We start from the raw sequence: 27835 nt of genomic DNA on the forward strand, positions 1-27835 counted from the left end.
AGGGACTTGGGAAATTCACAATACTGTGGTCAGAGGAGAAAATAACATGGGAGATTTTGAAGAAAGAAACCTTTGTGCTTCCAGTTAAAGGTGAAACTGTAGTTGTTCAGATTTCACTTTTAATGAGAGCTTATCACTGGTTTGTCATTCTTCCTACTGGCATTTCTGTGTCACATCACCAGTCGTGGCTATCACCCTAACTGAAGGACAAATGTAACCTAAGCACTGTAAAAAATGTTTTATTTTACTGCTTTCCATAGAGGAATAGAAAACTAAATTTCTTTTATACATTTTATAACTAGAGAAATATTATGTCATTATGATTCCCAACAGCTTTGTGTCTCCTGTTTGACTAATGTCTGCCTACAGGGACCTCTGAACAAAGCTTGTTAGAAACTGTGAATTTACAATAAACAGAGTTCACTATAAAAAATAAGAGAGGATAAGGAGAATTTCTAAAGGCAAAAATGTAAAATTCAGGAGAATGAGTTCTTCCAATGATAACTATGGAGCTCCAGTCACAACTGCTGCATATCAAGTCATAACTTTTTTCATTAATAGGAAATTCCTGGCCTGATGTTCCATTTTCTCGTTTCTGTACCTAAGTCCATGGTTATCAGCAGAATCACACTGTCACTTACAATCTGTTAATTTTCTTAAGGAAAAAGGAGTTAAAGGATTTGCCTAGAATTAAAAGCTGGATGGAAAAAAGGAAAAAATATCCAGTTATTTGAGCAGGTTTTCTCCTCTGTTTCTGAGTTTAGCAAAACAACATCAGCAGAAACTTGGCTAGGTTCTCTTCACCATGAAGAAGAAATAAGAGGGAAGGGGGGAAGAGAGTAAAAAAAGCAAAGCAATAAAACAAAAGAAAAAAAAACAGAGAAAGAGAGAAACGGGAAAGAAAGCGGAAAACAATTTCCCTTCTTTTGCTTTTCAGCAGTTGTTTTGGATGATGTGGTAATCTTCCTCAATCCTTGGAAACACTTTAAGCTCTTTTTTTGGCTGCTTGAAGCTTTGAGCACAGTTCATGGGTGACAACAGAGGCAGATGACAGCTAAGAGACAAGAGCTGAGAGGTAACAGCTAACTCGTAACAAACAATTTTACAAAATAGAGTTGCACTCTGGTTTTGCACTAATGCATCATCTGATTGTCTCTATAAAACTTTGCCATGCAGGAGCAGTAGTTCTTTGTAATTCATATGTGGCCATTAAAAACTGAATCTCCCTACCACACAGGGTTTTGCAGGTTTTTCATATTTCCTCTAATGAAAATCATCCTTTTTCATTGAAACGTCATGCTCGAAGCCTCTTTCTTGCAATCATTAGGTAGGGATGAGCTGGAGCAAAGCCTTGTGAATCAGGCTGCTGCTCTGCTTTGAGTCATGTCGCTTGTGCTCCTCACACAACTCCACTGTGATGCACAACTTGCTCAGCTCCCTGACTGGGGAGCAGGAGGCTTTGATGAGGTCCTGGTGGCTGCTGACTGCAGGGAGACCCTCTAATAAAAGGATCTGCAGAAATTCAGAGCTATAGCAGGACAAAAATGAACTGTTTAGTAACAGAGACTCACTGTGAGAGAAACAAAAATCTAGCACTCTGTCTTTCTTTTTGAATTTTCCAGGTCATGATTGTTCACTTCTTTGCCCTATTTTTAGAAGACGAAGATGAAAAGAAGGTCGTGTCAGGAGATAAGACAAACTTCTTTTGAGAAAAGAAATGCATAAAAATGAAGCAGCTGAACTTTTCCTTTGCACTTTTAGGGTATGCCCTTACCAAGGACAACCAACCTGACACTGCCATATGGTGTAAACTGTATTGTCTTGAAACTCTCCCTCCTGCATACTCAAATTACATGACAATTACTTGACACAGTAATGGATTTCCTTCCTGTTGTTTCTTTCTTCAGGAAACAGTAACACTATGTAGAGAATAAAAGCAATCAAAGGCTTGACAAATTGAATTTGTGAAGGTGTGTGCTTATGGCATTCATGAAAGAAAAATGTCAGGGAGAAAAGAGGTCTTTGGAGGCAGCTACTTATGACTAAGGGATATGAATGATTGCAGACAAAAACTGGTTGGGAACTGTGGAATCAACACTTTGAGAAAATGCCAAAGAACAAACAAATTCATGCTGTAGTAAGAGAACAAGTTTAAATTTTCAAGATTAGCTGGAAGATGGGACACGGCTGGAAATCTGGGAAGAGTGGTCACTGCAGTCTTGCTTTCCATCCTTCACCTCCTTGTTTTTTTAAATTTTTTTTAGTAGCTGGTTTAAAAAGACTCATATACAATTTCCAGCTGCCTCTTGGAAAGAACTGAAATGCAATTATACAGTTGAAACACAGGCTTTAGCATAACTCCAACCTACCAGTCAGAAGCTCTTCCTGTGGTGTAGCATATGCTCTTGAACACAGTAGATTATACTAGTAAAAGATTAGAGTTCATATTGGTCAAAGAAGTGCTCAGAAAACTCATAGAAGGGACCCATGAATAATAAAGCACTTAGTTATTTTATTGATTGGTATAATATATCTTGTGGTGCAATATATAATCTTCTGGAGGGTACGCCAATCTTTGTAGCTGACATCAGATCTGTACTCCCATGGTTTATGGAGGGCAAACATGGATTGAGCTTATTTGTTTTCATTAACACTTAGGCAATTCTGTTAATATAGAACTCCTCATATTGGGGATCAAGATGAAAGAAGATGCTGTATAAATATGTATCTTATCTCTACATGTGGCATTTATAACTTCTTCATTGTCTTACAGAGATTTGTTTCAATGCAGTTTGACTTTCAATGCGCTTGTTTTCCAGTCTGCACTCTTGGCTTGATAACTGTAACAACAGAAGATGATTCTGATTCTGTTGAATGGAAAGTACAGGTTTTTGCTGAACTACTTCACCTCCAGGAATTATCCATATGGGAAGTGGTTATTTGCCAAGGGTTTTCCTTTTCTTAAAGCAGCATATGAAACCAAGTGCATTTTGGGCAGAGGTACTGAACTAGATAACCCCCTTGTTAACTATGGATTGGTTTCTTTTCCCTTTATCATAAATAAAACCCTTGCACTTTGGGCAATAGCATTTCAGCTCAGGCAAATATTTTTATTTAGTTTTTACTCTAGCACTTAATCCACAAGAGAAAGTGAAAGATGAGAGATGTCTGAAAACTTCAAAACTTTTTTCATAGCTACTCCTACTTCTTCCAAGCCTATCTGACCCACTCCACACAGTAACCTGATACATACTTCAAAGAGTTTTAAGATTTCTAAAATTATAGCCTCTGTTTGTACATTGCCTTGAGAATCCTGTCCAATCAATACTAACATCTGGAGCAGAGGAAGATACTGCATTAGTAAACAATATTTAATATATTAAAATACCAGCCAGCGTGGACCACATGGTGTTTCATACGCTGGAAAGCTTAATTCCTATGCCTAACAGATTATAATTGAAGATTAAATTCTTTTTATAGGGCTCTAAAGTAAGTTCTCAAACCCATATTTTGGGAGGATAAGATACTTGGTATTCCTCAAAAAAGTCAGCAATTTATTTAAGTACCTAGATATAAATTTGGGAAATTATTTTCAGGCACTTAATCATAAAATAAAAACCCACAAACCTCCCAAAAACCAAAAAAACCAAACAAAAACTAACCAACCAAAACCAGTTTGGACCATGGAAAGTGAATTTTAGGGTGAGAATCCCTAATAGGACCAGAGAGGCAGAAGATGGTGGCACCGGCCACAGTGGCAAAGAACTGAATATGAGTTGCAATTTAGCAGCAAGATTCGAGTTCACTTAGAGTTGATGTAAAATGAACTGTGGTGTTCCTCCAGCATCTCCATTCTGCTGGGACTGGAAACACCAAAATCAAAGAGGAGATGCTGATGCTGTAACTAATGTATAAAAGCCAAGACAAGTAAGAAGGGCATCAACCCAGTGTTGGGGACAACAATGTATTTCCTTCAGACTATCCCTTTGCATGCTGGAGAAGTTTGTACATTCCAGGCCGCTGGGTTCAACTAATATTAATGGCTAGTCTGGATCAGTTGCAATATTTTATGTGTAATTTATAGTATAATTTGATCTACAGGCTCAAGTAATTAAGAAAATTAATTGAAAGGTGGCATGTGCAAGTAATGACTATGATGAAAAAGCTTTCAGTAAAAAATAAACTCTTCTTAAGAACTGATCTTAAAAAGTAAGTACAAAAGCTCCAAACAATTTAGAGAAATATTTTTAGATAAAATGTTCTCTATGAAAGGAGCAAATACCCTTGTTGTGAAATAAATGTAATATATTCTCTAAAAGCATGACAAATTAAATCATGATGGAAATATTTATGGCTCAGTACTGCTTAGTATAGCTCTTCAAACAGTACTTGGTGAAATGAGTTACTTTCTAACTACCAAGGACAACGTGAAAACTTGCCAAAGATATTATTTTAAAAACAAATACAGTTGAAATTTCCTTAGTAAACTTCACCTTGAAGTGAAAGTAAGTGAAACTGTTTTTTCATTGATAAATTCACTTCTTCCTATTGGTTTAACTATGAAGAAAAATAGCACAGTAGAATGTGGTGGCACATATGCTGTGCTTCACTAAGGATCTCACAGTCAAAATGTGGAGAGCAAAAATATAAGAAGAAAACCTATGAAAGTCAAACCTCAGAATCTAGGCAGGATCCAGGAAAATACATAAGTGTGGAATTTTTGAATCATTTATAAAGGCCTCTGTTTACTGCGTTTATAGCTTCTTTCCTTAAATTACAAAAGATAATTACAGAAAATTACATCAACAGTGACATATTCACAGGCAAAAGCTTAAAATACTAAACGGTCAGCAGGACTTTCACTTACGCCTACTTTCATAAATAGCTCTTGATTTCTCATACAGCTCATATGGGTCAGGTTTCCGTGGATCAAAGGCCTCTGTTGAATCAGGAAATGAACTCCTGTGAAGAGCGGGAGGATAGGGAATATTCTGTGGCATAGCTGGAGCAGACACACTTGTTTGAGGGCTGCCTTGATTTTCCCATCGTTCCATCATCTGCAATAAAAACACACAGAGAATAAAGGTGACATTTTGCAAAAACCGTGACTCACAATGACATCAAAGATGGTGATTTCTGTTGAAGGTGTGTTTTTTAAAATTAGCAAACCCATTTTCTGCCTTTTGAAATGAAAGGTGAGCATTGTGATGTTTATAAAATGACTTGGTGTTATGGGTTCACCTGGTTATATTTACTTATTAATTTGTTGCTCATAGGAAGATGTGATCATTCTCAGATACGATTCTGAAGCATGTGGAATGCCTCACACAGAATGTGCTGAGCTACTGGAAATTATTCTGCTAACGGTGGAATATGTGGGTTTGTGAAGATACAATTTATCAGATTCATCAAAATACAGAATTGAAAGTAGTGCTTAAGAAAGAAAGGCCAGACTGGGCAGCAAGTGAATGATCTTGATGCTGTGTCTCTTGGGAATGCATGACAATAACCAGCTGCCCAGGGGAAGCAGATTACTGGAACTGGGAGCAGAATTTATAGCCTCAACTGAAGATTAAAAAATCCCAAAACAAAACAAAAAGAAAATCAAAGCCAAAGAGAAAATTATTATAGCAGGCATTTGAGCACTTAGTTTCAAAGCTAAAATACAGAACACGGTGAGAGAAAAGACAGCATTAGTTTGATAGAGACATTTTAATTTCTTACTCTTCCTTTCTTCTATCAAAAACTAAATTGGCATTATCCAACCAAGTGTCCAAGCACAGGATAAGGGTTTTAACTCTCTAGATTATTTACAGGGAAAAAGTACACAACAGCATATTGTCTGTGCATGAAAGACACCTCAATCCATGCTTTTTCCAAGATGGTCTGTAACAGTCTCACAAGTACATCAAGCTTGGAGATAGGATAAGTTGTGCAAAAGAAGGCTTGAAGATCTGCAACTTTCTTTTTGAAGAAGCTGGCTACTAATTACATTGCATTAGGAAATTTATTTGAAGAGGCTAAGTTAAACAAAACACAAAACACAAATTTTTATCCCAGGAAATGAGTATTTCCCTCCTCCTGAGGACAAGGGTGGTAAAGCCTCCAGAACAGTGTGTTCTCACTGTAACCCAACAATGTTATTCACACAAAAATTGCCTCTTGGAAACAAACTGTAAATTCCACCGACTTCTATTGTTGTATAATCAGAGCCTTACTGCAGGTTTACAGCAAGCTTGGTCTACAAATCCTGTGATTATCATTTGTCTTTAGCTCCTTGGTTTCAGAAGCTGTTTGCCTCAGCAGGAAGGCTTTGCTCTCTGTTCTGATGATTAACAGAACCAGGTTTTTTCCACACCAACTATGTGTGGACTACAGATGTTTTAGAGTCCTCCTGGTGAACATGCTGACTGACTATAATGCTGCACATCCCAGGGGATCTGACCTTCTTAGTTTCATATTTAAGAATAAAGAGATTGTGGATATTGGCCATTTCAAGTTGTTGAGGACCTCAGCTTTCACAGAGAAATGTTATAATTCAAGCTGTACTTCTATCAAGAGTTTCAGCAGTGAATAGGGCTGGTTCATTCAGAACAATGAAGAAAAGAAATATGCAGGTATCTCAGTCAATGGCAGGAGGACTCTCATTCACTAGTATCTGTTGGGTGTGATATTTAGGTTGAGAAAGGAACGTATTAGTTTGTTAAATACTAATGATGAAGACATGGAATACTGTATTCAATACTTGCCACTGTTGTTCAAGGAAGATGCATTTATTTTCAGTGAGATACAAAAGATGGCAACTAGGATGTGATATAAGAGGCACTACAGGTATGTAGATCTTGTGCAGTACAGTGACAAATCCAATTATGACCCCTATGTCTAAACAGGAAACGAGAACTGGGCTCAATTCAAGTTCCTTATGACCAAGGAAATTACTGGACAAATATGTTTAGGTTTTACTTTCACTGAGGAATCTTATAAATGAATACAAGTCAGTGAAACCAAACTATCTATCTTATCACTATGAAGCTGAAAGACCTGTGGCGCCCTGTCTATACAGAAGTGGAAGTTTCCTAATTTCCTGGACAGTGCTGGGGAAATAGATCGCTTACCTCTTTCAAAATGTGAAACTGGCTAAAATTAAAATATTTAAAGAAAGATTTAAAAAGAGAAAAGAAAATATAATTATCTTTGATGAGCAAACTTTTCTGTGGAGAAAGGACAGGAAATGAGACCAACTGGCAAAACCCTACTGGATGCTTTATATCTAATTCTTGCTTGCTGGTTAGCTCTAAATCTTCAAGTGTGAAGTTAAAAAGTGAGCAAAACATTCTTCTTTGCTGGTAATAGTGATAAAATAATCATCTACATAACTAGATAAACAGAAGGGGAATTATATTTCCCAAACCCGTATCAACTAGTTAAACAGTCACACAGTGTTCCGTAATATGAGTTATCATAATGCCAACTCACAGAAGAAGGAACTCTTGGAAGAGAATAAGCATGGCATTTAGTGCCGGGTATTAAATCAAAGTTAGGGTGATGGTTTGGTGACATTGCTCATGGTAGTTTTGCATTAATCATATTATATATGATATATAATATACAGACTACACACAGGAACCAGAGGAAATACCTGTCAGGCCAGGTTACTCTGTTTTCCTTCACTGTTCCACAGCTACAGGGCTGTGCTGTGGTGCTGGGAAGGCTTTCTAACCCTCCTCTGCTGGGCTTACTGCTTCAGACTGTCTGCAGACACTCAGTGCTGAGAGGCACTTGGCTTCAATCTTATCTTCATGTCTCGGACACTAGAAATTTATGTCTGACAGACAGAGGAATGCACTCTACCTTAACTTGGTTAATCATTTGTAAAATCTCTTGCTGAGAGTACCCCAAAATAGAGTAGCTGTGAACACTTAGCTTGCATTCAAGCATGGCATCTGCACAGAACAGTGTTTGTTATTCTGTGATCCCTGGGTTCACCAGATCAGTGCTTGAAAAACAGCACCTCTTGGGGCGATTCTCTACATTCTGATTATTGGCAAGTTCTACTTGAGCATGAACTACTACACTGTTTATGTAACAAAACCGTGTAGACAACCATCAACAATATGCTGGTATTTATAGATTTGATGTGTGCATAAAGAAGCTAAATATGGAAAATAGGAGGTTTTTGAAAGTAGATCTTTACCAAGTAAGCTCCAAGTTCTCTATTTCATCACTTTTTACCTGAGATTAAAAGTTGAATGCCCCAGAGAGGCAGGAATCTTAAAATGGTAAGAACAAGCTAGGCCTCAATAGTCTCATTTACTTTCTCAAATGTGCTGCTACACAGATGAATACAGAAACTTAGGCAATACTTATTTCAGTGTATTGCACACATCCCCTAGACTTTCACATCAGAAACACCACAAGCTCAAACAGTCTGGTTGCACCAGCTGATTAATTAAGTGCTCCTTGTACTTGACAGGCTACAGAAACTATTTTGGTATAATTAAGCATGACATGATCTCATATGAGAGTATACAAAGTTGTTTGGATTCAACATACTTCACCTGCCTGCCTCTCAATAAGTAAGTCCTTTAAAAGACTTTGCTTTGTTATTCCTATTGCTCTTAGAAGCTTTCAGGCACACTTAGGGCTCTGTTTCCCTCTACACACCTCTTATGAGAGTTAAGCACTGCTTTAAGGTCTATAAAGTCTCAATAAAAAATCCAAATTAAAAAAAAGAAACACCACCAAAATGCCTCAGTGATAAAATAAATCAGACAACCAAAAATAGTAGCCTAACATTTGTTTTTATATGTGAATGTTGTCATAACGTTGAAAATTACATAATGTGGTGTCAACTGAATAAAAACAATAATTTCTTACAGTCTTATAGTAGAAATAGGGTTTTAATGTCAAAATCATAGTAACACAGAAAAGTTAATTAGAAGGCACCTCAGTAAGTTATCTAGTCCAAGCTCTCACTTAAGTGTGACTATTTGCAGCTCTAGATCTACCATGAAGGAAGGAATAACAATCACTTTGGGGATGTTAAACCACAGCCACTTGCAAAGCAGAAAAAGTGCATCCTGGTAATTTCAAACAATTTGGCAACTAGAAGACTCAACTGGCCTCATTTCTGGGGCCTTCTGCAGCCTTCTCTTCCAGACCCTTATTTTTAAGCCACTGCATTTCTGGTTCTTGACACACATGTTAACATTGAGATGTTCCTTGCTCCAGAGCACTGCTGGCAGATTCCCAGCGAACAGACCTCCAGAGCTTACCAGTGAGGCCACCCCTGGCGCTGTGTCACCTACAGCTGGGGCACTGCTGAGGGGCGTCTCATGAGCTGGGAACAGGAGGGTTAGAGGAAAGCCCACAGAAATTTGCTTTGAATGACTGACATCTTATGAACTCAATGTGTATAATTTTGAGAGGGAACTTACAGGCTTTGGAGTTTTCCATGGAGAAAAGAAACCTGAAATAAACAAAAAATAATGTTAGCAGCTTTTTCTAATGCATAAAGAGTGGAGGCTAAGTGGTGTCTATGCTCCCATACTCATTCAGGTCCGCAGATAATATTGATAGATATGGAAAATCTCTACACACAAGGAGTGAAAACACAAAACACGAGGGATAATTTCTAAGAAAAAATACATAGAAATATACATATATATATATACACACACATACATATATATATATATATGCAAGTGGAGCTATTGAGATCATTGCCATACTTTACAAACAGCATGGGATTAGGTTGAAATTAAAAGAACTAAGCAAAAGGACTTCCAAATGTCTTGCTGGACATTGGATAAGACACCAAATGACCTGGTATTGATGTGTCAAATGCAGTTGCACCTTTAGGAAGAAGCATTCAGAACATCCCATCAACAAAACCTAATAATACAAGAGATTTTTTTAGAAGAAAAGCCTGGAGAAAAAAATTGTTTCATCAGTCTAGATAAGGTGGCCAAGTCTTGCGAGGATTGCTTGTTTTGATACTGTCCTGGTTTTTGGTCATAGTTAGCAAGTGCCAGACATGGATAGCTCTTTTACACAAGTATTTGTCTCCTTTTCCTTAGTTATTGACTGACTGACAACTTGCTTCCTCATGAATTTTATCTACTGTAGCTTATAAATTCTTAAAGCTCTGCATATCTCTTTTATAAAAGGGGATAATTTGAAACATTCATTGTAAACACTGTTCTTATCTTATGTAGCACAATGTTAAAAACCTTACAAAGTATTAAATAAAAAGAAGCATTTCAAAGGCTATTGGGTCACATTTTTAAAATACCAGCTTTCAGCATAGCTTTCATTAAAAAGCTCAGTTTAATAGCAGGTTAAAAAAAAGCGATTCTGTGGACCTTTATAGGTAAGACTAAAAACTAATAACAAAGAATGCATTTGTTTTGTCAGAAACAGAGATGGGACTTAAACTGAGATATCTATTAGGAAGGCTGCACTTTCATTCAAAAATGAATCCAGCTGCAAGAGTAGTACTGACTTTACTATTTATTTTTCTAAGGTGAGCCTAGAAAGAAAATGAAAATCATGAGAAGCACTAAGAAAATATCTTTCTACAGACAAATCACAACAGGAATTTTATTTGTATTTAAGATTCCTAGAATTCTGTGATAATGAGGTAATTTTTTCTGCCATGATACCCAATTCATTTTGACTGAAATATTTTGCAGGGTAAAAGCACCTGAGCCATTTGTAGTGAAGCTCTGGCTGTTCAGTAATGCTGATGTGTAAGCTGATAGTGCTTTTTTTAAAAGAAAAAGTATATTGGAAAAAGTAATCCTGGAAAGGTTTCTTTTTACTGACTTTACAGTGCTCAGATAAACCCCACTATATTACCAACAAGACAGACGACTTTCCATCTGCAAATTCAAGCTGAGGTAACAGCCATCCTTGATAGACCTTGTACATCACTTTCGGTAGCAGAAACTTATTTAATAACTTACTGGATGGCAGATGGCTACCTTTATATAACCTGCTATGTTTCTGTGCAGCTAGTAAGAGTGAAATCTAAAATATACTTTTCCTCTCAGTGCTAAAGATTAGACTTGAAACTTCCTCTAATCAACTTACTGATTTCTTGTTAAGAAAATATTGGTAGAGGTAACACTCTTTACCCACTGGTGCTGGTGCACCACCTGTAATTTCTTGTCAGCAAAAATTACTCCCTGAAAGTCACTTTTTACCTATTTATTTTTACCTTTTTACCTATTTATTTACTGCCTCCCCCTAAAAATAAGTTATGCTGGAGTTAGCAGAGAAATTTTACTATTAATTAAAAATATAGTAAGTATTTATAAATCAAATAATGACATATACATGAAGTGAAGATTTCTTTTAAAGAAACTCCTCAATTTAAAAGAATACAATTATTCCCCCAAACAAGGAGACCATGGGCTTAAATTTAGCTTGGAGGTTATGGGCATAGACTGCAACACACAAATGACAACATCTACACTCAAAACAAAAAAAAAGCAATATTTATTCACATGGCATGAAATTATGTTAAGGAAACTAACATATATAGGATGCCAGAGAAGTAAAATATCCAAAGAAAGATTTAAAGAAAATATTGGAGATCCACATATGTACAAAAGCATGTTACAGAAGCAAAAATCTCTAAAGGTAGCAAACCTTGGAACTAATATTAAAATCCATTTTTCCGATTTAAGTTCAGCTGTTACACCTAGACCTCATGCAAAATGAGATGGTCTCTCAGCTCTGACAAAGACCAGGTTTTAGGCTAAACAGATAAAGGCCTAGTTCCATATAGCAAACTATGCATTATATCTTTTATGTATCTCTTGGTGATTTTAATGTTGATTCATGTAAGATCTGCATTCTCAGCTGAAATAAACATCCTTTTTCCCAATGTAAACAAAACTGACTTTTACCAAATATATGACATTATCAATGATTTAATATGAGGCTGATTATGGTTAACTGTGCTCCAAACATCCAGAATTATCACTGGTGTTTAAACACATGTAACCACTGCTGCAAATTCAAGAATTCAAGTGTATAAAGCATATGTAGCACATTGTAAGTGAAACAGAAACTTCTCATGAAGAGGCATAAAAACAAAATGCACTTTCCTGTGTAGACTGCATGCTCCCTTCTTTCACTTTTAAACAGTGCTCTGTGTAAGTATGGCACCAAATCCTCTACAGGTAGAAAACTGAGGCTTCAAATCTCACCCGAAGAATATATCTTAGTAATGTGTATTCAGTGCATACTCAACAGGGTTGGCCTTCTGCAGCCACATCTACAGCTGGCAAAGAGAAGCAGTGGGCTTTCACTCAGTTTGCCCTCACTTCACAACACCCCATGTACATTTGACTTTGTGGTGCTCCTCACATGCTGGGAGCATTCCCCAGCAGAGACAGTGGATCCCACCAGAGAGGCAGCTGTCAGCAGATTGGCATTGGTTCATACACTGATACTGATGCATCAACAGGGCTGAAACTCCTTCTTCACAGAGTGCAGCTTTTAACTTCTGTTGAGTATTAATACAGCACTAATACTGCTCAACCTTCAAACCAAGTCACATCTAACTAGGCACATACACTGGATAAGGTCTTGCAACTTCATCCCACTTCCAGATATCTACTTCTCCCTGCCCAAACTCTGAAACTCCTACTGTCCAACTTAGGATATGTTCTATAAAAACCCAAGAATCTGAGAATATTCTATACATATAAACACCCCTCACCTCCATACCCACATACACTTCTAAAATGTGAAATAACAAAAAAAAAAAAAGAGTCAACTTAGATCCACCTATAAATACTTCACGCAGCCTGTTCTTACCATGAGTGGCTTTCGGCTCACCCATATGCCTGACAGCCATCTCTTCTCATGGTAATTTCACCACATAAGCTGTAGCACACTTTCTGAAGTCTCCTGTATCTTCCTACTAGTTTTAAATAACTCTTTATTAACACTCCTTGTAAAGACAGCTGGTACAAGCCTGCATTAGTTTTGGAAAGGAGAGTGGGGTTACTGGCTTGTGTACAACCATTCAGCCAGGTGCTAGCAGGAAAATACTGTGATGACATGTAAGCATGTGAGGATAAACCACATAACCTCATATACTTCTGCAATATTAGTTTCACTAATGTAATTATTTCTTATTCAATGTTGCCCATTCAAACTGTAATAAGGTACAGCAGCTGGTGGCCAACACATACTGAAATTTTAATTAACTTTAAATAGATAAGCTGAGGTACAGTAGCAACCATATTTTTTTAAAAATCAGAATTACATTTTCTCATAAAGCAGTGTTAGAAAAATAATTTTTGACAATGCATTTTAAGTTGTATTTACCACCTTCCAAAATGAGCTTCCCTGGAAATCAGAGCTGTGATGGTTTCTATGTTGTGACTTTACTAAAAACCACTGAAAACTGAAAAAAAGATTTTGGATTCAAATAGATTAGGGTGAAAATTTTTTTTTCACATCAAGGCAAATTCCAGCTTCAGTTTACTGTACTTCTCCTTTTTGATGAAGATATCCTGTAACAAAAGACAAATCATATCACACTCATTGTATCTACTCCTTCAAATTTCCAAATTTAAGTATGTTTTTGTTGTAAAATGAGCTTACAGATATCACGTGCCTTACACTTTAGCCAGTCTTTATTGTTGAAAAGTTCAGTTTTCTAAAAGCAGCTTATCAGACAGGACTTAGCGCATTTGCAAGACAGAGTCTTGATTTGTTTCCTTTTTTTTTTTTTTTGAGTAAAAATCTGAGTTTGTCATATTCCATAATGCCAGAAATACAAAATCAGCCTTTGGTTATTGGTCTGCAGTCATGTGGATGATTTTTGCTACAGTTCCATCTTCATTATTCTTACTATTTTGTATTGGTTCCTAGAAAAGTTCTTCACACCTTGAAAAATCATGAGTAACTAATAAGGAGCTATTGCTAAGTCTCAGGACTTTTAATGATGTTCACCTCTGTGGCAGATGTGCATGTATAATTAAACTGAAGCCTGGGAACAGTTTGATTTCTGCAGTGACGGCGTATGGTAGTGCTGTGGGGAGGAACTCAACTCCATCAAAGAGAAAGCCTTTTCATCTAAAGCAACATTCAGGGCAACTCAACATCCCTCCACATCACTTGTGGCACTTCCACTTTTAATGGGTGAAAGCCCATTAGCTTTTGCTTGGCCTTTTTTTTTTCTTTAATATCCTTGTTGCATATAAACAAAGGTATAAACAAGGCTTCCTGAGCAAAGCTGTCCTAACCACTGCACAGAGCCTTCTCCTTCCTTGATGCTGGGAAGCCACTGAACAGATGGCTGATGAGCACTCCCAGAGCATTAACTGACTTCACAGGCATCTTGTCAACATCCATGTGACAACACCTCACTTCAGAAAGTTTTCCTTTCTAGAAAAGGTGCTGTATAAATTCACTGTAACAGTAGATTTTTTTTCCCTGTGCTTTTTTCTTTCTCTTACTGGGATCCCTGAGACATCTATCAGTTGTCTTCACTGGGGCCTCAGTTCCAAAGGTGTCAAATACTCATTGACTTCAAATGGATGCAACAGTGGAGAACTTCTGTCAGAGCTCAGACTCAGGTGTACAGCACTAGCAGGGTGCAAGGAACTTTTTCTTACCATTCACGTTACACCTGGATTCTCCTTCTGTATGCTTGCCTTTTGTTGAGTTGTGCTAGGTGTGGTCAGGTTGAGTACACTGAACTAAAGCTAATTGGGCTAATGTATTAAGATTCAAAATATCCTGCAGCTAAAATTCCAAAAATACTAGTGGGAAAGGTAATTTTTTATTTTATGTGTACATAAAACAAATATATAACATTAATCCAATCATTATTCAAATATTTTCCCCTTTTCAGGAAAAGAAACATGATCAAAGTGAACAAGTAAATTTGATTAATCTATATACTGTAATAAAACCTAAAAGGAAACAATGAATTAAAATAAATGGATATAATACTTATGAAAACAAGCAAGTGATAAAACATTTCAATTGATCATGTCATATTTAAAATATCAGATGATGTATAGGGAATGGCAATTAGTAGTTCCATTTTAATAACATCAGCCATTATCACACTATTTTTTTCAAAGGTCCATCTTTTTCAGACACCTCTAAGTACTGAGCTCTTACTCTAGCAACAACAAAAAGTTGATTTACCTTGAAATAAAGAGTAGGTGTAAGAAGACTGGGAACTCTAGCTCTTCAAGCATAGTTAGCTAGTCCTGCTGCCAGCTGTCCTTCAGTGACGGTGCCATGCTGTGGAGGATCCATTTGGTCTTTAGCTGGGATGGCACCTGATGCAATGGGTCAAAAATCAACACATCCCACATCAGAGTGAGATGAATGACCCATCATCTTTGATCAGGCCCACAACATTCCACATGACCCAGTGCCTTTGCCCTTGCAGTACACTATACATTAGTGGCATGGCAAGTAACTGATAGAGCAGTGTGCTGCCCTGAGATGAAGGCTGGTTACAGTCATCAGTTGTTACATCAAAGGCAGGTTCAGATTAATAAAACTGTGAAATACTTCTGTCTTCTTTATGGCTATATACAGATGCTCAGATGTTACTAAACCCAGCTTTTCCTAGAAAAAAGACTTACAATAGTACAAACTGATCCTCAGTAGTTGCCTGAGGTGGCATTTTGCTTTATGCTCTACTACTCCATTGCTCCTGACTTCAACCCAAGTGAAACTGCAACAGAACTAATGCTCCAGTTTAATCAGCACTAGTTTTCACTCTCTTTGGCCTAATATACCTGTGAAAAGTGACCCTGGAGAATGGATGCCTTCCTGCCCACAGATAAGTCTTCTATGAAGGTGCAAGGCAAAAAGCAGGCACAGTTCACAGGAAGGTCAGTTAGATCTTTAGAACCTATTCAGGTATCACCTTCTATGGCTTATCTCTACTCCAGGTCACTTGGGGGCATCATGAGTCTAAGTCTGTATTTCTTCTCTTCTGAGTTTCAGACTTCTTGGTAAATAGGTGTCCCTCCCAGGTTGAGGAACGTCTCTGCTCAGTGACAGACCTCTAGGAGGAGGCGAGTAGGCTTAGGAGTATCAGGAAATCCATGCGCAGGAGTTAATAGGACCCACTGAAAGAGTTTTAAATGGGATTTGCTGAAGGTAAGGGATAAAAATGGGCTCACTAGAGATAAACTTCATGTCAATGTTTGAGGGATGGTGTGCTATCAAGGTCCTTTGCCCTGCTGTCTCAGCAGAAGTAGGGGATGGAGATCCATGCAGCAGCAAAGACATGAGGGTTATTGATGTGCTAGAAACCATGAAAGCAGCTGGCAATGGCCACAGAGAAATTAGGGCTTCTGCCCCCCAAAAGGTGGCAGGAACAATAGCCCAACTGAAGTGTGTCTGCACCAATGCACATATCATGGGCAACAAACAAGAGGAACTGGAAACCACAGCCCAGCAGGAAATCTATGATATAGTTGCCATCACAGAAACGTGGTGGGATGACTCATATGACTGGAGCACTACAATGGATAACTAGAAACTCTTCAGAAGAGATAGGCAAGGAAGGAGAGGTGGTGGGTTAGGTACTGTATGTTAGTACCTAACCTGTATGTTAAGTACTGTCCTGATTGTCTGGAGCTTAATAATGGTGACAAGAGGGTTGAGGGTTAATGGTTAAGAATCGGGGGAAGGCCAACAAGACAGATGTCATAGTAGGAGTGTGTTGTAGACCACTCAACCAGGATGAGGAGGCAGATGAAATATTCTATAAACAGCTGGGAGAAGTCTCACAATTGCTATCCCTTGCTCTCATAGGGGACTTCAACTTACCAGTTGTCTGTTGGAAATATAACACAGTGGAAAGGAAACACTCTTGGAGGTTCCTGGAGTGTGTGTAAGATAAATTCCTGCCACAGCTGGTGAGTGAGTCAACCAGGGAAGGCACACTGCTGGAACTGCTGTTTGTGAACAGAGAAAGACTGGTGGATGATGTGATGGTTGGAAGTTGTCTTGGGCCCATTAATCATGAAACGACAGTTTTCAGTTCTTGGAGAAGTAAGGATGGATGTCAGCAGAACTGCCACTTTGGATTTCTGGAGAGCAGACTTTGGCCTGTTGAGGAGACTGGTTGAGAGACTCCTTTGGATGACAGTCCTGAAGAGCAAAGGATTCCAGGAAGGTTGAACACTCTTCAAGAAGGAAATCTTAAAGGTGCAGGAACAGGCTTTCTCCATGTGCAGAAAGATGAGCCAGAGGCAAGAAGGCCAGCCTGGATACTTTGGTTGGAGAGACTTTATGACCTGGGTAAAAAACTGGCTGACTGGCTGGCCCCAGAGGGTGGTGGGAAATGGGAGTTACATCCAGCTGGTGGCCAGTCTCCAGTGAGATTCCCCTGGGCTCAGGACTGGGGACAAGCCTGTTTAATATCTTTATCAAGGATATGGACAAGGGGATCAAAACCATCATCTGCGAGTTTGCAGAAGACATCGCGTTGATCTGCTGGAGGTGAGGAAGGCTCTGCAGAGGAAAAAAGGCAAGCTGGATCAATGGCTCAGGGCCAATAAACCCAAATGCCAGGTCCTGAACTTGGATCACAACAACCCCATGCAGCGCTACAGACTGGGGGAAGAGTGGCTGGAAAGTGGCTCAGTGGAAAAGGGCCTGGGGGTACTGGTTGACAGCCAGCAGAACATGACACAGTGTGTGCCCAGGTGGCCATGAAGGCCAGTGGCATCCTGGTCTGTATCAGCATGACCAGGGCACTGACTGTCCCTCTGCTCTGCACTGGTAAGGCCACACCTTGAATTCTGTGCTCAGTTTTGGTCCCCTCACTATAAGAAAGACACTGATGGGCTGGAGCATGTCCAGAGAAGGGCAGTGGAGCTGGGGAAGGGTCTGAAGCACAAGTTTTATGAAAAGTGGCTGATGGAGCTGGGGGTGTTTAGACTGGAGAAAAGGAGGCTCAGAGGGGACATTGTCACTCTACAGCTTTCAGGTAGGAGGTTGCAGTGAGGCAAGGGCTGGTCTCTTCTTCCAAGTGAAAAGAGATAGGACAAGAGGAAATGGCCTCAAGTTACACAGGGGAGGTTTAGATTGGATATTGAGAAAAATTTCTTCACCTAAAGGATTGTCAAGCACTGGAACAGGCTGCCCAAGGAATTGGTTGAGTTACCATCCCTGGAGGTGTTTAAAAGATGTGCACATGTGGTATTTAGGGACACGGTTTACTGGTGGATTTTGCATTGCTGGGTTAACCTAAACCATTTTATGATTCTAAGATTCTAAGTCTATAGAACTTATACAAAACCGTGAGATCATGTACTAAGTCAATATTCAGCTTTTTATACATAGGAGAACTTTTTGTGCAGTTCATGAAGTTTCACTGCCCTAGTCTGCTTAAGCAACATATTTTCAACAATACTCAGATCTTCATAAAAAATTAGAGAAAGGATAGCTATTCAAAGTCATGAATGATAGAAGTCCCTGTTCAAGCTGGGACCCACACCAGTCACCTGAGTCTATGAGAATATAATCTAAAATACAACAGAGACTCTCAAGACACCAGTAAATTTCACTTTCATGAATAGCAAAGAGTCTGTGCTAGGAAGAATATAGCCATGAGAAAAGGTCAGAAACGGGCACAGTAATGAGTTAATTTACATTCTAATGGACATACAGGTATTTATTTTGTTTGGCTGCTACAGCTCTGTGAACTGCTTATTTAAAATAATTTATGAAACTAGAAAAAAGCCCAACAAATGCCATCTCCTTTACATTAACCTGGGTGTGAATCATAGAAATCCTGGATCATAGCTAAACCAGTGCCAAGGCAAATGCAACAGTGGCAGTGACAGTTTTTGATACTTAAATATACCACAGGTTGAAAAAATAATAAAAATCTCAATTTGTGGAAATGTAAAACACATTTTTGGAAGAAATAGCTTTGTATGTGGTCAACAAGAGTAAATTATTTTCCCAAGACAAATTCTGATACTGAACACTATAGAATGTCTCACTTTTATAAGAGCTGTCTTCTCTTTTCCAGCACCTATTACCAGAACAGTGTTACTGTGTTACAGATTTATTCCTTGTTGACAGCAAACCATATTATCTGAAGGACAGTCATGTCTCAGAACAGAGAAAATGCTGCTACAGTACAATTCAGTGCAGATTATAGTGGGACTACCTGACTTGGAGTAAAAAAAGATATCTTACGGGACTGCGGAAGAGCCTTGCCTCTTGCCTTTTATGACAGAAGTTCCTACTAAAAGTTCAGATCCTTAGGTTCATATCTTAGTTTATGATTTGCAGATGCCGGTAGTACTGGATGAACTATTTTCCTCACTGATGTCTATAAAATATGTATTTTTATTTAAATAATAATCCAATTAGAAATGCATAGGTGCCAATGTATGATGAGCAAGAGATCTCAGAAGTTTGCTCACAGGTTGTAGAATCTACCAACACTTTGAAAAGGTCAAGGGTATTTTTCTGTTTGGACAAGAAAAAGAGCAATTTGTTTGCCAGAAGGAAATTTTCCCTGAAGAATCTCCAGTTTTGCTCACGTGTGTTGTCCAGTGACTGCTGCTAAAATCAGTGTCACCAGTTCACGTGTCCAGACTAGCAATTACACTCTCAGCTGTGCTGCTCCAATACTGAGAGTGAGTAATGAAAGCAATGCTGTCTTGGGGAAACATTGTTCCATGCAACTCCCCCTGAGCAGAGCAGACACAGCAAGGTGAAAAGCCTGGTATATGTCACACACACTGAACCAGCAACATAATTTAGAATATAAATTGAGACTCCAGATCCTTGACAGCTTCTAGTGCTGCTTCTAGAAGGACCTGCAAGTGCTGCCATACCCATAAAGACTTTCTGCGCTTGCTAAGAATATGTCTGACAACTCAGCCCAGCTCTAGTGAAAGCTAATTTGAGCTTCAAAAACTTTTCGGGAATGCTGCATTATATTTTCAGAGTTCTCTGACAGTCAGAAACTCTGCCTAACTATGCCAGTGTCTCAGCTCTTTCATGTGTTTAAATTCTGCTCCCATTTAAGCTTTAACACTATCTAAACTTAATAGAGAAATCTGTTTACATTATGGTATGTCCCTTTGACGAATATCAAGGCATGTCCCCAATATTTTCTGTTAAAATGTAGATGGAGCATAAGTTGTTTACATACAGTGTCCTAAAGTCCTTTCCATGAAAGCACATTCAGAAAAAGCCTTCAGCAAGTGTGGGGGGAAGATACTATATAACAAATCCACTCCTTTGCTTGTATGTAAGCCTCATATTAAGACACAGATGAAAGGGAGTCACCAGATATTTAGTGTTGACAGTTATGCTGCCAGTTCCTCTTCTAAATTTCTTCACTTCAGACATGTCTTCTTTCAGCTACTCCATTCTTTGGATGCCTGCTCAAATGCTCACAGTCTTCTCATTCCCAGGCTTTCCCTCTCTGTGTCCCAATACTTTTAAAACCAACTAATCATATAACTGAAACAGTAATCACAAAAATTCCTAATAAAAGAATAAAAAAATTAAATGTAGGGAAACGTCCTTGGTGTCCATGACCATTTCTGAATGGGAGATCTTGCAGTGCAATGGTCTCCTCTAACAAGAGGCAGAAAACCAGCACATTGGAAATAGTGGTGAACCATGAAACTGAAGTAGAACAGCAGAGAACTGAATCTAGAAAGATTTCAATGAATCAAGGAGATACAGCAACATCACAATGACCTGAAAAACCCACTGGACACTGTTGTTTGTACTGAATAGTTTTCCAGATATCAGGTCAGTTGCTTTCTGGACCATGTAGTGTCCTTTTGTTTGAAATATCATAGAATCATAGAATGGGGTGGGTTGGAAGGGACCTTAAAGATCAGGTAGTTCCACCAACTGTCCTGCCATGGGCAGGGGCACCTTCCAAGGCACCTGTAGGTGGGAAGTAAGGTGCAATATCCAAGGGTATCTCAATAGGATGCCTACATGTATGCAGTTAAAATGCACACATAGACACAAATTTAGATACTGGTATTCAACCGGCTATATTGTCATGTCATAGTCTGTGAATTGGGAGCTGAACACAGATGTACAACCACAACTCTAGTACCAAGGGTACCATACCTTATGGTGTGGCACAGAAATCTGTGCTAGATTGGCAGATATGACACAGAATCTATGGACAACTTTAGAGCTTCAGTTGTCATCCTTACTCTGCCATTCCAGTGAAGACTTCTAGCTACCCCAGTGCTTCTCAGATGAGCCTGGATATTGTTAGTGAGGTCAGAGTCTCAGTCCCCCTGATTTCTCTGAGATTTGGGAGCAATGGGCAAAAGTTCATCATAAAGCAGCAAATAAGTTAAGTTAGAGAGACCTAGAGACTTTGCTGGCTTCCCCTGACCACCTTTCTTTCATGATTAAATTACACTCTAGTAAGTTCAGAATTTTGTGTTTAATATGCATCAAGCTGGCTGCATGGTTCTGAATTTTATTGATTTGCCTTTGAAATCTCTTCTGTGACAATGGGAAGTGTCAGGTGATCAGGTGTGTTAACCATAATTGCTTATTTTCATACCACATAGTGGAATGACAAACATTCGATAGCAAAATAATAAAAGGTAATCGTGCCACTTGGCATCAGTGGTGAAAGCCTGAAGAAGCTTATTGGGTGCTTCAGACTCATGTTATTCAAAATAATATTTTCTGTTCCTTTACACCAGCTTGACAGGGTATATTCCTGGTTATTGGGATTCAGATAGAACAGAAAGACTGATAAACAGTTGGAGACTGTGAAAGGGAAGACTAACTGGAGGCACCAAACTTATCACAAGAGTCAAGGTTTACATGGCTAATCTTAGCTGTGAAAGTATAACAGACAGTGTTGTAAAGCAGAAAAGGGATTTTAGTAGAGGGCCCATGTACAAGGATTAACAAAACTGTGAAGAAAATGGTGAAGTTCTAAACTCACAGTTCCCTGGTTGAACCTTCATGTAAGTCACTTTTCTTTGAGCTGCTGCAGATGTGATATTGCCCACACTGACATGGGTCTAGTAGAGATAAATGTCTTTGCTTTCACGTTGCCAGGTAGGAGGCAATTCCCAGTAATCAATTTACTTATCAAGAAGAATAAAACAGAATTAGTAAAAGCTTTGCAGTGATCTAAATTGTAATGGTTAAAATGATATGAAGTTAAGAAAATTTAGCATAAGACCACAGGAGACTAAACAAAAAAAAATGAGAGAGTAATAATGATTGATTGGCACGATGCTATTGCAGTACAGAACACTGAAGAGCATAAATTATGATGAATTGATCAGGATAACCTGGCTTGCAAAAAAAAAAAATTGAGAACTGTCACATTTTTGTGAATTCATGAAAGTTTGGAGATGAGCAATTAACATAAAGAAGGGCTGTGTCCTAAAGTCTAATGAGAGAGAAACACTACTGATGTGAATTTTATGATGTTTATATTGTGTGCTGGTCACATGTAGTTCTGTGAAGTACGTCTAAAAGTTAATGAACAGAACACTAAAAAATGATGCTGCTAAAGGATCCTGACAAGATAGTTGGGAAGTGACAAGTACTAAATGAATGTATTACAAGGAAAAGGATGAAAAAACTGTGAATAGGTAATTTTTTTCCCTGTGACAGTGGTCTGTCTCTCAGAAGAACATAAATTGGTTTCAGATTTGAGATTTAGATGACAAGTCTAATGTAATGGAAATAAACCCCTCAACACTGAGAAAATTGGAACAGTACATAAACATGACAAGTTGAACAGAGGAGATTATAGTGCTCACAGCTGTGAAGCACCTTGTGGACTTTAAAAATTAGCACTTTTAGAAAGACTTGCTAGGGTAGCCAGCATGTATGTCCCTTCTTATTTTGAACTTAGTGCATAAGAAAGTAAACTTGGATGTAGCCTTTGGATCTGTAAAACACCTTCTTCCTCACTTTACCCTTACACCTCAATTCCCCACATGATCACAAGACAAAACTGTGAATTTATGGCTCAAGGAATCCGGATGAACAGTACAATTAATCCTTGATGGTCATCATACTTTCTCCTTGGGTTTCCCCAAAGAACGGATAAATAAAAAGACACTAGGGATAAATCTACATGCTCCTTACCTAGTCAAAATACAGGTTTACTAATCAGATAAACCAAATCAGATAGGATAGGAAATTGTAGAGAAAATTTCCCTGGTGTTGGTCTTTTTTAAAAAAAATTTGCTTTTAACTCTTCTGAGCTAATTAAAAAGTATTCATGTCACAGGGATCAACAAGAAAAGATCTACTTCAGGGGAGAGGAAGGAAAGGGTTAATTCAAACTAAAGGCTTTTAGTGCTGTTCTGATGAAGGGAGTTTTCATTGGTGGATTGTGATTATTTAAAAACATTTTTGTGAAAAGCAGCTGCATTTTCAGAATGTATTGAATATTTAATTGGTAAAAAACCCCACAAAATCAGACCTCTGATGAAATTTCTAGTTAAATTCTAGATAAAATACCTACTGACCATCTAACATTTAGCAGAATCATTTAATATTTAGCAAGTATGAAATATTAGATAACCCTGATAACAGGTAGGCCAAAGTAATTTATCCTATTATAAACAGGCCTTTGCTTCTCATACCATAAATAAGCTTTTTTTATCTATCAGGCAGTTGATGGTTCTAGACTAAGTTGTTCTATTTCTCAGTGGAGGAAACCAATTTCACTCCCATTCTAGTTTAAAAAAAATGTATGTCCCTCTACTCAGAATTTAGTAATTCAGAAATTATTGCTGCAATTAGAAAATATTAAAAACATACAACAGAAAACAAACAAAATCATCTTCAGATCCTCAACTGACCAATTTTTCCCCTGATGAGTGTTCTGAAAGTTGTGCATTCTGCCATACAAGGAGACCTTAAATGGGAGACATGGTGAATATCTCTAATACTCCTTAATTTGACAAAGTAAAGCACTTTTGGGTTTTTTGGTACTGTTAAGGCAACTGAAGAAAACCAGTGTGCAAGTAGCTATCACATATTAATGAACAAAAATTGGTACCTCTGTGTACAAATACAAAACTAATGAATATTTATTTATCTTATTCACAGAAGGAACATGTGAGAAACATAACTAAATTGCAACTTCTACACCAGCACTCTACAATAGATGCATTTATGTTTAATGATAAAAGTTTATGTGTTCTTACACTGCAGGTCTTTATCATTCAGACAATAGAGGAGAGCAAAAAGCACATCTGGCAAGCTGCAATCAAAAAGCGTGTCATCATTCTTTCTGTTTGCATCAACTTCTAAAGAACTTTCATATCTAAAGAAAAATATATTCAGTATGGTGTAATAAGGAGATAAGATAAAACAGCTTCCTTTTCTCTCTGAGATGTATTGTGGAAGAAGTTTAAAATTATCCAGATGATGATTAGTTCAATCAGAGACCTTTTAGCACCTTGGGCTCCCAAACATGAGAAATATGGAGAACTGTAAAATGTTATAAATGTTTAGCTTGAAAGGGACAGTTGGAGTTCAGCCAGGCCAAACGCTGCTCAAAGCAAGGCTAAGTTCAAAGCCTGGGCCCACAGTCAAGAATGACAGCATAGCTGAATCGCTCAAATGAGGGAAAAGGGAGCCAGAATGACAAGCAATAAACATGCAGAGCCAGGAAGGACTGGGCAAAACATGGAAAGAGCTAGTGAAGAAGGGCAGAATTTGGATGGAACCAACTGTCTTTACCACATCTGTCGGCTCCCACTGGCCACAGATCAAAGTCCTGTGGACTCTTCCCAGCCTTCTCTCTGGGCTGCTCCAGGACCCTCCACTGGTTCCATTCTGGATTTTGGTTACACAGCTGAATTAGTCTGCCAGAATCTTTCCATCTTTACTAAGTGCTTCCTGATATTTATTCCTGAGAACAATGTAAAAGAGGAGCCAGGTCTTCTGATATGCTCTCCTACTAGGTTCATATTTACAGTTTCTCTACTGGTCATTCTTTTTTCCCCTATTTCAGAGATATGATAGTGTATATACTGCAATAGAGGGGCACTGCTTGGCCCCAGATGCCTAAAATAATCGAGGTAACATACAGAAATTATTTCACGTGAATAGTAAGAAAAAGATATTGACTTTGTATTGACAAGTGAATTTAGTCAAACTATTAAAATACATGCAGATAATACTGCAGTATTTCCCATAATCAGCAAGGCTTTTCTATGGTGTCAATGAATCCCTGAAGTATTATGTAATGATTTCAAAAAATTCTTTAAGAAAAATGTTACTATTATTATTATTACTACTGCTACTACTACTACTACTGTCTTAATCATCATTTATCCCTTTAAAATATTAGCAAAATTTCTGCTATGGAAAAAATCTAATTGTAGAAATGGAAATTAATTGATATAATGGATGTAAAAATCATTAAAATATTTTCTCATTCAAAAACACCACATCTCAGCTTTTATTCATGCATATGGAGTATTTTTCTAATTATCACAGGACCTTTAGAAGTGCTCTATTAAAACACATGAAATGCAAATAAAAATGCTTATCTTATAGAAAAATATTTGAAAAAGCCTATTAACTATAATTTGCACCCAGCTGAAATATACACTAAAAATAAGATGGCCATGGGAATGTGTGTACAGAAAGTTTGTCTTCTTTTTGCTTATGGCTATAAAAGGTACAAAATAAATAAGTCAAGACTTCTCTCATTTACCAAACAGGAACACTGCTCGGTATGTGTCTTATATGCTGAAATGTTGTTCCAAGTTATGACAAATCTGGCTTTGGAAAGCAATTTATTTCCTTTAGAAATCTGTTTGAACACACTTGGGAGTCAGCTTTCAGAGTTTGTGCCTGACAGCTTTGGCTTCCATGTCCTTTTTTATACTGTAATCTGAAGGTGACACAGCAAAGGTGTATGTATCCTCATGCTGGTTTTGATTGTGTTTGAATTATGAGTCACCCAAAGGCATCCTGAGAAGGGCAGTGTTGTATTTAATAAATGTTATACTCTTGCTTTATAAAAAATAAAAAAAGTTGAGCATTAATCATAGAGGGCAAGCATAGCCATTGTTAAAGCTTTCCTTCCCTTTTTAAGAACGTAAATGAAAATCCCTTAAAGAATTGTACAGGGATTAATACTTCATTTAGAAGACTAATTTAGTTTCTGCATTTTTACTGGATAGGCAGACCACAGGGGCCAGAAGAGTTTTGTGGCTTTTGTAAGTGGCTTAGGAAGTGCCTGGAAGCACACCTTCCCATCTCCCCAGGGCTGTGTCTCCAGTCTGTTGCACAATAGATAATGTACTCACTTGTTTCAGAGTGTATTAGCTTACTTTATTACTATAAAATATTGCACTATATTACAAATCACCACATCACAACGTCTACACAATGTACTTTGACAACAGATTTGGAAGCCCAACAAATGTTGTTTAATAGGACATTACATTATATACTGAACCAACAAAAACATTGTTCAACACATTTAGACTAAATTTTAGACATGCCTTGGTACATAAGCACAGGTTGTAAGGTACTTTTTTAGAGTCCAGCTCTGTAGTTCTACATCCTTAGACTGAGTTCCCCCAGATTTCCTCTGAGGAATGCTAGATTGACTCAGAGACTAGACTATGGGCAGCTGGGAAAAAAACACCCAAGTTTCTTCATGCCTCAGTACTGCAATAGGTTCTCCAACGTACCATGCTTGGAAGGTATTTGGCTTCAAAAGATGTCATCTTTCACTCAGATAGACAAACCAAGATAATCCCATTAGTTTTCAGATAATACTGCTTGCAAGAACAGAGGAGAAACTTCTCTGACCTGGCCAGATTCCAATGTAGGCAAGCCAAAAAGTCTATTTTCTCAAACAAACTGTTCTTCAGTTGGTATTCATTCACTAATATAGGTAAGAGTGAAAGCAGCCTGCAGTGCTGCCAGCAGAGCTCTTGGGTTCTAGCAGTGCTGTGGGCTGCAGTTTTCAGACACAAACGTGCCCTGCACTCCTCAACAGGGACAAGTGGTTGCCTGTCCTGAAGGTGGAGTTCCTGCAGCTCTGCATAAATCCTACGTGCATGGCAAGTCTCTTTGTAGACCTAATAATGATAAGGTCTGACTTCTCTCTGTAGCCTCATCTTGGGTATAAGAATTTGATGGCAAAATAGCCACTGGAGCAATGGTAGCTACCTTTTTATGACATGCAATGATGAGAATATACATCTGTACACCTGTGTTTCTTTTTGCCAAAAGGTCTTCTAAAGGGACCTATTCCTCCAGTGTGCAACCTAATGCCCCTTAATGTAAACAAGAGTTAGGCACACACACCACTAGGAGAAGAGTCCCCCAAAATTTTAAGGGAAGCACTGTTCAGATTTCACACAGACCATAGAAGTCTACATTAGAAAATAGTTTCACCAATAATAAAAGTACTTTTGAAACAAAATGCTTTCTAATAGTCATAAAAACCTTCTACGCAACATATGTAAAAATGATTTATCTAATGCTTTGCAAAATTATCCACAAATGTACCACGCAGTGCACAAACATTAATAAGAAAGAAGCAGCAAAACCATAGCACTACCACTTAGAAACATGAGGCAATTAATACTACTTTCAGTAATACAGTATAATAGCTACTAACTATTATTAATGTATATTTTTAAAAGAATCCATATTCATTAGGAGCTCTATGGTTTCTTTTATTTTATTCAGAAATATGGAAGCAATTGCACACTGTTTTCACTGCTAATCAGAGCTATACAAGAAAAGATATGAAAGTTCCATTAGTGCAAATTTTACAATAACTGGTCTCCTGCCCTAACTCCTT

At 38.0% G+C, this 27835-nt stretch overlaps 1 protein-coding gene across 10 annotated transcripts in view; it reads right to left on the reverse strand.

The window, feature by feature from the left end:
- Positions 1-27835, reverse strand: part of MAGI2 (membrane associated guanylate kinase, WW and PDZ domain containing 2) — a 729608-nt gene that overhangs the window by 80536 nt on the left and 621237 nt on the right. For 9 of the 10 annotated variants that reach the window (XM_071552708.1, XM_071552706.1, XM_071552707.1 and 6 more), the window contains 2 exons: positions 9438-9469; positions 4868-5057 (listed from right to left, as the gene is read on the reverse strand). In XM_071552708.1, coding sequence (XP_071408809.1) covers positions 4868-5057; positions 9438-9469 — 222 coding nt within the window. The remainder of the gene's footprint in view (positions 1-4867; positions 5058-9437; positions 9470-27835) is intronic. The other variant, XM_071552704.1, reaches the window with a different exon arrangement.

The sequence above is a fragment of the Pithys albifrons genome, chromosome 3 (assembly GCF_047495875.1).
Source record: "Pithys albifrons albifrons isolate INPA30051 chromosome 3, PitAlb_v1, whole genome shotgun sequence".
NCBI lineage: Eukaryota > Metazoa > Chordata > Aves > Passeriformes > Thamnophilidae > Pithys > Pithys albifrons.